The sequence below is a fragment of the Arachis hypogaea genome, chromosome 1 (assembly GCF_003086295.3).
Source record: "Arachis hypogaea cultivar Tifrunner chromosome 1, arahy.Tifrunner.gnm2.J5K5, whole genome shotgun sequence".
Classification (NCBI taxonomy): Eukaryota; Viridiplantae; Streptophyta; class Magnoliopsida; order Fabales; family Fabaceae; genus Arachis; species Arachis hypogaea.
In genome coordinates this window covers 108,882,504-108,896,711 of record NC_092036.1, presented here as the reverse complement: position 1 = coordinate 108,896,711, position 14,208 = coordinate 108,882,504, and the positions used below count along the sequence as shown (strand labels likewise).

The following is a 14,208-nucleotide window of genomic DNA, read 5'->3' as shown; positions in this document are numbered from 1 at the left end:
ATTATTTATTACTCTGATATAATTTTTATACTTAATTTTTGTCTTTAAATGAGTCTTCTTAATGAAAATAATATTTCATATTATGAAATAATAACAATAATAATAAACATAATGCATAACAATCCATAATTATAAGTTACCAAACAAAATTCATAACCATAAAATTGTACTAAGCTAAAAAAAACTCTATAAAAAAAAGAAATACATGAATTAATATGCACCTAAAATTATGTAATAATAGTAATAATAGAAATAATAATAATAAATATAATAAAAAATTCATAACAATAGGATTGTACAACAAAAAAACTCAATCAAAAGAGAAGCAAATAATTAAAAAAATCATATGAACAAGAATTACTAAGAAGTTGATAAAAAAGGTCAAAATACGAGAGTACAATAAAAAACACTATAAAAACATCATTCATAGCATACCCAAGGAAAATACCAAAAAAATTAATTTTTAATACAAACCTTACATGATCATTCAATTAGATTGTAATATAACAATATAATTAATTATCTATATAAAATTTTTTAACTAGCAATACAAGAAAATTTAAATTTTTAAACTAATTTGAGCCAACTTTTTCTGTCGGTGGTAATTAATTTTTTAATTCTATTGTATATCTAAGTTTTTTTGAGAATCAAATTTAATCAAGTTAACTTAAATTCAACAAAATTTACTCACAAAATATGCACCTAAAATTATGTACGCAATTTTTTTTGTATTTTTTTGTATTTTTTTGTACGTCTCATTTTTCTTTTTTTTTTATGGCTGCATTTTATTTTTATTTTTTTTCTCTTCATCTTCTTCGTTTGCTATTGTCTTCTCCATTTGATTTTTTTTATTCTTTTTAAGAGAATAAAATTAAAAAAATTATAAAAAAATAAAATAAAAAAAAGATGAAAAAAAAAATAGCAGAAGATGGAAGAAGAAAAATTTTGAATTATAAAAAATTTATCAAAAAAAATATCAAAATTTTTAAATTTCTACACCAAAATTTTGTTACGAAAACACAAAAATGTCTTATTTAATGTTGTATTTTTTTCTTCTTTTTACTAGTCTTTCTTTCTTTTTTGTTTGTTGCTCGTAATTTTTTCTTTTAGAAGCATTACATCTCATATTATACTTGAATGAACATGTATGTATTATATAGCAATTTTATTTAGTTGCTTCCTACTAATTTTGCAACACTATATATTTTTTCTTCTTCTCTATTTGATTTTTTCTTATTGAAGGTTGTAGAAGACTTAGAGAAGGGGGTTGAATTTATGACATTCTTTTACTTTAATGAAATAATCCTTTTAAAATAAACTTTTAATCTGAATCTATTTGAACTCAACAGTGAAAAATTTATAAAACAATTTTATTTTATCTCATAAATATCAGAAAATAGAACAGTACAGGAAAGAAAGAAGCTAACACCATCATGTATCCTGGTTCAGTTGCCTTGTGCAATACAACCTACGTCCAATCTCCACCACAATAGTGGTGGGATTTCCACTATAGTTAAAGTATTACATACACCAATTCCACATGATTGACACAATCATTTCACACTCAAATTCTAACCTAACTTGACTTGGTTATGCTAATACCTAACTCTTCACTCTTAGTGCTAATCCAACTAAGAAAGGGATACCTCACTAGTACAAGATACAAGACACTTAATCAACCTAAAAAAATTCTGAAATAACTCTAGGCTTTTCACACATATGTATCTCTCTGTCTTTTTTCACTCTTAGACTCTTTCAATGACTCTCTCATTCAGCCTTTTACCTCAAGAAATTACAGAAAGATAAATATTGAAAAGTAAATTACAATCAGTAAAACATGAAGGAGATTGATGTTTCAACAGCCTCTTTGCTATGTGATAAACCAGATTTGCTAGCCTCTGATTTAGTTTCTCATTCTGGCAGAATGCCCCTTTATCTAGGAAGCACTGTCCAAGTTGATGAACTTCTTCAGAGAACTCTTCTCATAACACAACTCACCAAAACTCTGATTTTCTCTCCTTGACTTCTGAATGATGAGAAATCTTCTTTTGTATCTCCTTGTATGTTGCTGAGTTGCTCTCTCCTAGATCAACCCTTGAGCAGTGTGCTTCACCAACTCACCATCTAACGTTTCAGTTAATCCCCCAAATTAGAAGCTGTGGTTCTGACTCTTCTTTGTTGACCGAAAGCCATAGAACAACATAAACAAGTATTTTCAATGGTAAACCCATATTTTAGCCCTTGAACCATAACTTGGTCCCCAAGACACATTTATAACCGTAGATGCACAACAGTTTAGAACAGAGATCATCTTTTCCATGTAATCCAAAATGGATTGGCAGAATTTTGAAGATGAAGAGAAGAAGATATGATGCATGTATAAGGAAATGAAGTCACCTTTTAGCTTCTGACTTCTTGATACAGTTTGATGTGGGTGATTACACTTCAACTTTTTTGCTAAACCTTCTCTTTCTTACTTCTTTGGTGAACAGCTTAGGAGCTAAACTTTTTCTCTCTCTTTCTCTGAGTTCTGACCATGAGAAAACAGGTGAGTGTTGCTTTTGGTGAAAGCAAATTGAAAGGGTTTGAATGAGAGAAGCAATCGGGTTTGGATCGGTTATTATTCAAGCAACCTGTTAGATTTCTTTGGCCCATCTGATTTCATTTGCTTTGATTCCTTTGGGCTTCCTTTGATTGTTCAACCCATCAGTTTTGTTTTTCTTGTCTATTTTACTGGGCTGCTTCAACAAGAATTTTTAGCCTGCAACACTCAACAGAAATAATTAAAACTAATTGGGTAATTAGTCCAATAATATCATATTTGTCATCATCATATATGTTAGTTAATTTCTTAACTCAACACTTATATTTATTCTTGTTAAGAGGGTAAAACAAAAAAAAAATATAAGAATGTAAAACAAGAAGGAGAAGATGAACAAAAAAAAAAGATGATGATAATGAAGAATATGGTTATTTTGAACTAGGTTTGTTTGTGTGTTGTTATCATTAAATAACAATGATAACAATGATGACAATAATAATAATAATAACGATGATGATAATAATCATGATGGAACAGGAGGAGGAGGAGGAGGAAAAGATGGAGGAGATCGGAGAAATTTAAATAAGAAAAGAAAAACAAAGAAGAGGAGGAGGAAGAGATGGAGGCTGTGGTGTGGTGTGATGGTGGTGACGACGATGATACAAAAGAGAAACATGAGAAAAAAAAAAGAGGAAAAAGGAGGAGTAGAAGAAGAAGTAGCAACATCACTGGGGAGGAAGATGAATGTGAAAGAGAAGGAAAAAGAACGCGAACAAGAAGAAGCACGTGATGTGAAAATCGGTTATAACAATTTGGTTGAATTTAATTAAATATTTTGTTTGGTTATAGAATTTTATTCTTAACTTTTTTAATTTATTTTTAAGCCAACTAATTTATTAAAAAAAAGTATTCTGTCTCTTTCATATTTTTATTGCAGTCTGTATTTATTTGTCTTAATAAAAAAAATTTAACATGTATCTATAAATATTATATGTCTTTAAAAATTTTTAAAAATATAAAAATTAATATATCAATTATAAAATAAAATAATTTAACATCATTCAATACAATTTAATATATAATTTAATTTACACACTAAAAATCTATAACATAATTATTACAAAAATAATATAATTTAATAAAATATATTAAAACTAAAAAATGTAAATTTTATAACACAAAATAAAACGTGTTTTGTCTAAAAAAAAAAACAAAAAGTACAATAAAAAACACAGAAAAAATATTCCTAGAACTTAAACAGCGTCATGATCTTAACGAAGAGTTTTAAGAATGTTGGTGAGAGGATCAAATCATTCCGCATACTCATTCGGACTCCAATCCCTAAGCTTTGCCATTCAGTAATATTTCACGTAACACTAAACTCAAGTGGACCTCCCACTCTCTTTCAAGCATTTCATAGATATGTGACACTATATCTGCATCTTCCCTACCATCTGAAGTTGGTTCCTTCTGAGCAGCAATGAAAACTTTCCTCAAATCAGTTTCACAAATAATCTTCTTTATACCACATTCCCAAGCTAAGACCATGCCTCTTCATATTCCAAAAAATTTTACTCTTATGATACTCCATATTGAAATATTTTTGGAACAACTTTTCATCTAATTACCAACGTAATTTCTTAGCACACAACCAAATCCTGCTACCCGAACTTTTTCAAATATATTGGGATTACAATTTACCTTCAAAAAATCAAGCTGAGAAGATTTTCATATCACATTATAGACTAAAAGAAGCTGTCAAGGCCGAAAAAGGCCCTGTTCAGACTCATTCTTCCATCTTTGTGCCAAAACCACCACCTTATTCTGCGTCTACTCTTCATCTGGATTGAATACTTCCTAATTTTTATGCCTCCAAATCCACCAAAACCAGGTTAGCAGCTTAAATTTCTTCAGACTGTTCACCTGTCACAGCCACTTCTAGTTCTATGCCCCTCATCCCAGTGAACCCTTCTTCTCAGCAGCCATAAATATCCATCTTTTGTTGAATAAAATTTGTTGGATCTCTCCTTCCAAATCCATCCTAGTCGTTGAGAGCTGGCTAGAGAATATGGTACTTTGAAACATATGAAGAACTGATTTTGATAAAAGCGTTGTTGCTCGTTCCAACAACCATGCATTATTATTCAAAATATCTTTTAATTTTTAAATCAATATCGGAGATGTGCACAAAAGAGAGATAATCACAAATTTTTTCATCTGGGTGCCAAAAATCATACCATACTAATTGTTCTAATTACCAGGGTTCCAAGCTAATCCTTCTTGAAGATTCTGAGTTGCTGTCACAATGCTCCTCCAATAACATGATGCATTCTTTGGAATAGATAAATTAAGGTTCAAAGGTTGTTTGATATATTTATTAAGCATAATTTGAACCCATAGCTTGTCTTGGTAGTTTAGTATGTGCCACACCAACTTTTCGATCATAGCAATATTAACTAAAGAAGAATCACGAAAACCCATATCACCAAAATTTTTTGGAATAATTAATAACTCTCAATGAGCAAGAAAAAGATATCTTCCATCATTGTTACCCTTCCAAAGAAATTGGCAGATGAGAAAATTAATCTTATCATGAGCATGACCTGAAAGAAGAAAGCAATGCATTTGATAAAGAGTGAGATGACAGATTTAATCAGGCACAATCTCCCAACTCTATTCAGAAGTCTCCCTTTCCAAGATGCCAAATCTCTTTGAATTTTTTCAATAATCTTTGTGGTACAAACATGAGTCTCCCTTAGGTGTCCCAAATTAACACTTGAATAATATTTTTTCAAATTTTGAGTAAAGTGAATAGATGAGGCCCCAGTAAATATATTCTTTTTGGTATTGGAAACATGTTTTGAACAAATAGCTTTGGATTTCTCGAAGTTTACTTTCAACTCAAAAGCTTTGCAGAACGTGTTCAAAACCTCCATGACCATAGTGACTTGTGTCTTCTTAGTTATGCAGAAAAGTAAAAATCATCTGAAAACATTAGATATGATACCTTAGGTCCCTTTCTAGACGCAATTATTGGCTCTCACACTCCTTCAGACACCTTACGAGAAATATAACAGGCCAATGTATCTATACAAAGAACAAATAAATAAGGTAACATTGGATCCCTTGTTTGAGACCCCTCTTCAGATTGAAACTCTCAAGCTTTCCACCATTTCAAAGAATGGAAAGGGAGGAAGAAGTCACACAATTCATAATTAGCCTAGTTATACTGATAGGAAAACCAAAATTGCAAAAAGAGTGCTCCAAAAATCTCCAGTCCACTCTGTCATATGTCTTCTCTAAATCAATCTTAAAAGTTAAGATGCCTTTCTTAGACTTTTTTTTTCTTATAAAATGAAGAATCTCTTGAAATATGCCAATATTTTAAATTGCACCCCCTTGGAATAAATCCTCTTTGAAGAGGGCCAATAATGTCAGAAAAATAAGGCCTTAGATGATTTACCAGCACTTTAGTGTCAATCTTATACACCATATAGCATAAACTAATAAGACGAAGATCTTTAAAAGTTGTAAGAGTCTCCACCTTGGGAATAAGCACAATGAGAATTTCAAAAACTGTCATATCCAGTTGTCCTTCAGAAAATGCTATGCTTATATGGTAAACATCTTTCTCAATGTGCTTCCAAAATTTCTTAAAGAAATAAGCCTAAAATCCATCCGGACCTATTGACTTAAACAGTGCATACCCATAACTGTCTTTTTGACTTCCTCTAAAGAAACAGAGTCTGTGAGACATTTACATGCCTCTTGACTTAATTGCGGAAGAGGAATATCTCCAAGAACATCAATATCAACCCGATCCTTTTTACAGAAAAGCCTCTAGAAAAATTTATTTGTCTCTGATTTCAAGACTTATACATCCTCAGTCCAAGTACCATCTTCCAGAATGATACCGTGAATTTTGTTCCTTCACCTGTGGATTATGGTCTGCATGTGGAAAAAACTAATATTTTTATCACCAAATCTCACTTATTGCTCTCTTGATTTTTGATACCAGAGAAGTTCTTCCTGCAAGAGGACAATGTTATACTCATAATTAAACTCTTTCTCCTTATCCTAAAGACGTGGATTATTTGATGATTCTAACAACTTCTGTATTTCACTAGTCTGATCTTCTAACCATTTTTTTATAAATACACTGCCAACAACCTCCTTATTAAATTTCAAAGACTCCTTTTGCACATCTTTAAGACTTGCAATCATATTAGGAGTTCTCTTATTCCATGCATCTCCAATAATATTAGAGTATTCATGATGAGTTGTCTAAATAGTTTGGAATTAAAAGGGTTTTCGGTCCTGCTTAGAGCGGATAAACCTCTTGCAACGAATAATAAGAGGACAATGATCTAAATGTAACCTACGCAAAGTCTCCGAAAATACTTTTAAAAAGTTCAGATATCATTGCTAATTAGCACAAGTCCTATCTAGTCTCTTAATAATATCTCTACCTCCAGATACCCTCTTATACTAAGGATATGCTCTCATAGAAGAATCAATGTCAACAAGTCCACACCTGTCTAAAGTATCAGCAAAATTCTCTGCCCTTTTAGAGTCAAATAAGTCTCCTTTTACTTTAGACGAGTGCAGGATCTCATTAAAATCTCTAACTGTTAACAAGAAAAATTGAACTTGTTCTGCCAACTCTATCAAAATGATGCCATAATTCTTTTCTGATTTCCATGTTAGGAATTCTATAAATAGTACTACACATTTATGACTTACTACCCATAAATAAATATTTTCACAGTAACACACTATTTTATAACACTAGCCACTTTGCAATGATTAATAGAAACAACTGATAAAAATCATATACTACCTTGTTGATCTTGCGGTTCAAAAATTGCTATAACTGAATAAGCTAAATCACTCCAAAAGTAATATAGATTTTCAATAAAAAAAGAAGGATATATTTGCAAACAAGCTCTTTGCAATAAACTCGAGTCATCTTATTAGAGACTCTTCTTAATTATATTCCAAGCCAAAATATTAAAATTGTGACTATCTATAAAATAAATAAAAGATAAGTATAGAATATACCAATAACACGGATTGGAATTACCACAAAACTGGAATTACCAAATTAGAGAGATGATAATGCCTCCCTTTGCTGTCAGGAGACGTCTGTTTCAGCTCCCACATTAATGTTTGGCCCAATATCAATGGAAAAATTTTGAAGGAAATTAGGCAGCATATGTTTCCTCTTGTCGCAAAGAATGGCGTCTTCACACTAGAGCTCCCCTCCTCATGTTGCACATTTCCTCTATTTATATTAGACACACTTTCCTTTCTTAGCACTTGAAGCTTTATTCCCATGTTTTAATCCAGGATTTAGATCCTCTAAATTTTAGATTTTCACTCTAGAGGATAAAGTTAAATCTCTCACCATTGAATGTTTTCTCTCTCATGCTTTCTCTTGGTCCCACCTATGAAATAAATGGTGATAGATCATACTTTACCCTCTAAAGTAAGTTTCAAAATTTAGAGGATCCAAATCCTTTAATCCATGGCTAGACAACTCATGCTTATTGTTAGCACTTGAAGCTTTCTTTTTTTTTTTTTTTTTTACATTGGGCTTATTAGATTTCATCCCAAACCTCATACCTTCATTCCTTGTTCAACCATTTCTTTTTTTTTCTCCTAGTAACTTGGATCCACTCCTCGTGTGCATGATTCTCTTGCCTATTCTCAACATTTTCATACAACGTCTCCTATGATATATCATATATGCTTTCCTTCTAGATTTGGTTCATTAACTAGATGATTCTTTCCAAATTCAAACAAGATTTTTAAATTTTGAATTTGATTTTGATTCTCTTTTTTCTTTGTACTCCCCTCAGCTTTCATTGGTTCCTTCGATAGCACCGCCTCTTCCTGTGGTGCAACAACATCGTGTGGCTGCTCCACCGGTTGCTCTTCTTATACTCTCGTGCAAGTTTTTTTTATTATGCCCAAAGCACTTGTACCACTCAAACACTAATTTTAAATTCTCATAATTCTCTTGGTATTTATGTTCATCAACAATTATATTAGTCACAACCATCAATCCCATATTAATTTGGACGCGCACTTTAGCAAAACACCCATGTTCCGCCTCTTATGTTGTCATGTCCACTCTCTCTTAGTAGTACCATATGTTCAAACTCACAATGTACACTCAAACAACTGTTGAGTCAATGAACTCCTTACAAGGGCAAAAATCTGGTGACCAAGGCTTGACTGCCAAATAATGCCCTCCTAACCTCTACGGACCACATAGGAATCCTATCTTTATGTCTCATTAGATCACATTTCACAAGAAAATATCGATAACCAACATTATCCATGGTATCGTATCCGCCTCGCAATCACCATATGTTCTTGAGACGATGAACTATGGCCGTATAATGTTACTTAACAAGAGAGTCTGTATGTGAGAATTGAAATGCAAAAGATGAACCATTCTACCTTGATGAGGTGATGGTTGAGGTTGTGTTATAATCTGGCTGACACTATGGATATACTTGACCTCTTGCTTGCTAAGTAGAGCTAGTAGGACTTTCCTTTGATCTGGAGTGAATCCAGCCCCTGTGATTTCACTTGCTCCCAATTGGCCTTGACTGGTAATGAGCTCATCATTAATACCCTCAGTACCTGCATTTGCTGAGATGCAATTGAGGACTGGTGTGTCAGTGGTTTGAGAGTTAGAATATTCATATCATTGTCTAAAGTTGGGGGGGGGGATCGTGTTTCTTATAACAGGTATCAACACCATGTCTAGTCTTGTTGCAAAAAGTGCACTGCTGCCTACTTATGTCGCCTTGTCCTCTCCCAAGCTGAAGTCTACCTCCTCTACCTCTCCTTCTTCCTCTACCTAGCAAAGGCGATGCAATGTTCAAGGGATGAGCAGAGCTAGCCAAAACCTTAATGTCCGAGGTAGAGTCAGGACTGAGAAACTGCCGTTCTTGCTGCGTGATCATAGCAAAGACTGCATTCAGATTTGGTAAACTATCCATGAGCATTATTTGTGATCGAACGGTGGAGTGTTGATCATTTAAACCTCGAAGAAACTTTGTCACCTTATCTTCCTCTCTTTGCATTCTAATTACAGATAAGGCGCACGAACACCTTTTATCATAGTTACATTGTGGCAAGATTATGAAATTGTTGATTTCTTCCCAAATTGACTTGAGCTTGGTATAGTAATTTGTCACATTCATGTCTCCTTGCCTGAGTGCATACACTTCCTCATATAATTCAGCCACTCGAAATTTGTCCCCCTGATAATATCTACGCTTTAGCTCATCCCATATCTCATAGGCTAGATTGTTCCACAAAACACTTTAGTAGATATCTGGACTTAGTGAGAGGTTAAGCCAACCAACAACATATGTGTTGCACCTCTCCCACACCTCAAACAGTGGATCTGAGCTATCCGGTTTCTCAATACTACCATATATGAATTTCAGTTTATTTTTCGATTTAAGAGCTAACAGCATAGCTCTACTCCAAGCTCTATAGTTCGATCCAATCAAAACAACAGAAGTGAGAGGTATATCTGGACTCTCAGATGGGAGAATGAAGTACGGATTTGTAGGATCCTGACTCGAATTCGCGTTTTTGCTGATGTGCGATTGGATCGCTGCGATTTGATTGAAGAATGCAGCAAACTGAGTTGCGTTCATGGCGGGAAATTGCACTCCACTAGAACTTGAATCAGAGCTCATAACGATAGAAACTGTGGATCTGGTGCACAGATCTGAACCTTCCTCTTTCAATCTCGTTGATCGGAACACCTAATTGCTTCGATATGACTCATCGAATTAGGAAGCAAGTAGGCTCTCATCAAGCTCTGCGGTGTGAGTTTGAAAGAGGAGAAGAAGTTGTAGGAGAAGGAGAAATTGGAGATCAAAGAAGAAATTGCAGAAAGAGAAGAGATCGGAAATAGAAGAATCTTAAAAAAAATCAGAATACTCGAAGAAAAATTGAACTAAGAGAAATCAGTCTTGAAGAAGAATCTGGATCCATCATCTCTCTCCAACCGCTCTCACATACTTTTTAAGCACTTTGATGACAATAGATCTTGCATACAGTGTTGAAAGTGTTGTTCTCCTTTCCTCCATAAATATTACAGATAGTGAGTTTGGATCTCCTTACTTATCCGTCACGATAGTTAAATTATCCTCATTAAGAGCATCATCCGCCGGTTTAGGACTAACCATTCCCATCACCTTATTCTTAAAGGAGACTCTCATTCCCTTTGAACCCTACATAGCACGAGATGCACCCCTCTCATATTCTCTTTCTTGTTGCTTTTATCGTGAAGCCGATTGCCTCGCACTGTTTTTTACTGTCACGGCCATTCTGATGGCCGCTCACACCTTGCTCTTGTCTTAAAAGAACTAGAAAAAATAAAGGTTGAAAGTGAGATTTATGTCCCTGTTTGGCACACATATTTACTCTATACCTTCTTTATATGCAATTTTTTACAAGTATACACTCTCACACACTCTTTTTCTCGTATTATACAATGCAAGTTTTAATGGTTAAAAATTCAAAATGCCATTATATCTAATAGTATCAATATCACACAAAAAAAATTCTAATGTATTTTTTTAAATAAATTCTATGTTCAAGTAAATTCCAACAAATCTATGAATAATATAATTATAATTTCCAAATTTCATATATATATATATATATAACATCTCAAATATTATTTAAAATGGAAAGATGAAGAATTTCTAGCATGGTAAAAACTAGTTCAACTACTCAAAGTATTAGGAATAATTTTCTTTTAATCAAGGAAATTAATAGTGAAAAATTTTTCAATAGTACATTAAATCAATTTTTTATTTTTTTTTATAAAAAAAGTTCGAGAAAACAAAAGTACTTCTCTGAGAGATAATTTACTTACTCAAACTAAATATAGATAAGATAATATTCACGGCAAAAATTGATACTTGTAAATGTGTTTTTGTTTGGGTGTCATCAAATATTAGTTTGAATTAATTTTTTTGAGTTAAAAATATATTTTTTTAAATTAAAGTACTTTTATTCAATTTTAAATTTATTTAGATACATGTTTAAAAAAAGTATTTAAAAAATATTTATTTTTTCTAAAAGCTAATAATACCTTACTTAACAAAAAAGAACAAAAGACGTTTTTAATATTTATAAATTTTTTTTAAAAAAGGGATGCTCTTATAAAAACGCGTGAAACGTCTTTTTGTAAAGACGTTTACATGTCGCATTATTATTGGACGTATTAATGAACCTGTTATTTTTTAATTTCTTAACAAATTAGAATAAAATCGATTTTTTTTATAACAATAACAATAAACCTACCTTTTTTTAAGGATTTAATTGTATTTTTAATTTTTTAGGGATTTAAATGTCCTCAAAACAAAAAGTCAGGGATATATTTATTTTTTTATAAAAAAAATTTAAAGATATTCGGTTTAGATTGTGTAATTCGATCGGATCAAATCGGGTCTAATAATTATAATACAGACAATTGAGTTTATTATTGTTGTTATAATAAATCGATTTTGTTATGGTTTATTAAAAAATAAATTATTAACCGGTTTAATAAAGATGTCCAATAATAACAGGACACATGTCGTCTTTAAAAAAAGTCTATCCAAGTGTAAAATAGTTTGTATACTAAAAAAAAAAACTTTTTAAAAATATAAAAAAATAAGTACACTTTTCAAAAGTCAATCCAAACTAATTCTAATCCTAAGTTGATAGAAAAAGATATTTTTTAATAAAAATATCTATTTTTATTTTTTAGCGTGTTTAGTAAATTTCTAATACTAAAAATAAAAGTACTAGAAAAATAAAAAATATCTGTTTTAAAAAATTACAATTTACATATATTTTTTTAAAAGATATTTTAAAAAATATTTTCATATAATAAATAAATAAAAAATATTTTTATATTATTATACACAAACATAATTAATAAATAATTTTTTTTTATATAAGATATCTAAACATAAAATTATTTTTACATTTTCTTATAAAATCCTTAAAAAAAAGTAACTCAAACAAAATTTTTTTTTTTAAAAAACTTCACCCAAACAAACTCTATAACTTGTGGTTATGTTTAATTCATAGTTCAACCTCCATATAGTCTTTAAATATTTTGTTTAACTCATTTATCTTAGAAAAAAAAAATAATACAAGCAATTAACAGAAGCATATATTGCCGTTAGAATAATATAACTTCCAAAATCTTGTAATATAAGATAACTAATACAAAAAATAAAAATTAAAGAACCCCATGATGAATTATATAGTTAGAACTAATTGACATTCATCAATCCATAAAAGCTAAGAACTTTAACTCGTAATCCCATCTACAATATTCACACGAGTCAATAAAAATATCATCGTCGTCATCATCATGTAATGTCCATCGTCCTTTTTTCACTCTCCACCCTTTGCATGTGTTCTTGAAGGGACATAAAGGTAATTTTCTATTTACCCAACTAATAATCATTCCATTATTTTTCCACATTATTATTCTAACGAATTCTTCTACCTTTTTCCTTGTTCTTACAACACACTTAGATTCTCTCAAGAAACGCAAATGCCGTAACCCTAATTCTATCAACTTTTCATCTTGTCTTGATGAATACAACAAGATTATGCCGTACACATATTTTGCTTCTTTATGACCCTCTTTAGCCGCCATATCCAAAAGCCTAAGACCTTCAGCGTTCCCATTCCATAAGCATTCTCGCAACCCTTCTCTATACAAGCTTTCTGTGTTTTGATTTTCCTTGCAACGCTTCAAGAATGACAATTCTTTATCGTTGGAAAACCTTGGAATGAAAGAAAATTTGTCCAGAGAGACTCGCCGATAAACATAGTTGTCTTCCGCAGCTTCAAGAAAATCCTTACAACTCTTCTTCACGTTGTGGAGGTCAATGATAGAATGAGAGGCTACACTTGCAACTATCTCTACCAATAATTCTTTCGGAAGTGATTTTATGGTCGAAGAAGAGGATGGTTTATTCTTCTTCTTAAAAATTGGTCGTTGCATGTTCTTGTTTATGTTTCTCATTGTTCTGAGGTTGTGTGTTTTGGAGTTTATGTTGTGTTCTATTTAGTAGATGGTGTAATTATTATTCTTAATTAGAAGTTATGGTAATGGTTTATTTAAAGATAGAATGGTTTTAAAAGGGTTTAGATAGATTTGACAAATCAAAAAAGATTTTTTAAAATATTATGCAAAATAGGAAAGCGATTCTTTCAAAATTTTGTGTTAATTAGATATCAAATTATATTTGTAACGCGTAAAAGCGATATGATATACGTCGGTTATAGTTGAGGGGGAAAATAATATTTTGACAAAAAAAAAAAAGCATTACATATAGATAACATAAAAAGTAAAAAAGATAACTAAAAAAACGAAAGATACATATTAACATGATAAAATAATAAAACAGAATGATTCAGAATGATTCAGTCAAGGTAAAATACTATTTTAAGAATACGTTCAAGAGCTATTGAACGAACAATATATGTATGACAATAAATTAAATGACATAATTATCAATCACCACATATAATGATAATTTGAACGAGTTTCAAATTTGAATTTTAATGGAGATATTTTTAAACCACGTATTTTATAATTAGTTTTGTGAAAGAGT

General features: G+C 31.3%; 2 protein-coding genes across 2 annotated transcripts; both read right to left on the bottom strand.

Annotated features, from left to right (window-relative positions):
• Positions 1-9,267: 9,267 nt before the first annotated feature.
• Positions 9,268-10,269, bottom strand: LOC112771135 (uncharacterized). The gene is made up of 2 exons (XM_025815802.1): positions 9,924-10,269; positions 9,268-9,863 (listed from the first exon to the last, which is right to left on the bottom strand). Exons 1-2 carry the CDS (start codon positions 10,267-10,269, stop codon positions 9,268-9,270), a joined length of 942 nt encoding a protein of 313 aa, XP_025671587.1.
• Positions 10,270-12,866: 2,597 nt separating this feature from the next.
• LOC112771066 (putative F-box protein At1g67623) lies at positions 12,867-13,616 on the bottom strand. Its single transcript, XM_025815694.1, has one exon. It carries the CDS (start codon positions 13,614-13,616, stop codon positions 12,867-12,869), a length of 750 nt encoding a protein of 249 aa, XP_025671479.1.
• Between the last annotated feature and the right edge of the window lie 592 nt (positions 13,617-14,208).

What these genes read in the sequence shown, in the direction of transcription:
- LOC112771135 (XM_025815802.1), bottom strand. Translation starts at nt 10,269, where the DNA reads ATGAGCTCTGATTCAAGTTCTAGTGGAGTGCAATTTCCCGCCATGAAC. An exon ending in GTGCAACACATATGTTGTTG is followed by an intron (nt 9,864 to 9,923) that starts GTTGGCTTAACC and finishes GGAACAATCTAG; the next exon opens with CCTATGAGATATGGGATGAG.
- LOC112771066 (XM_025815694.1), bottom strand. Translation starts at nt 13,616, where the DNA reads ATGAGAAACATAAACAAGAACATGCAACGACCAATTTTTAAGAAGAAG.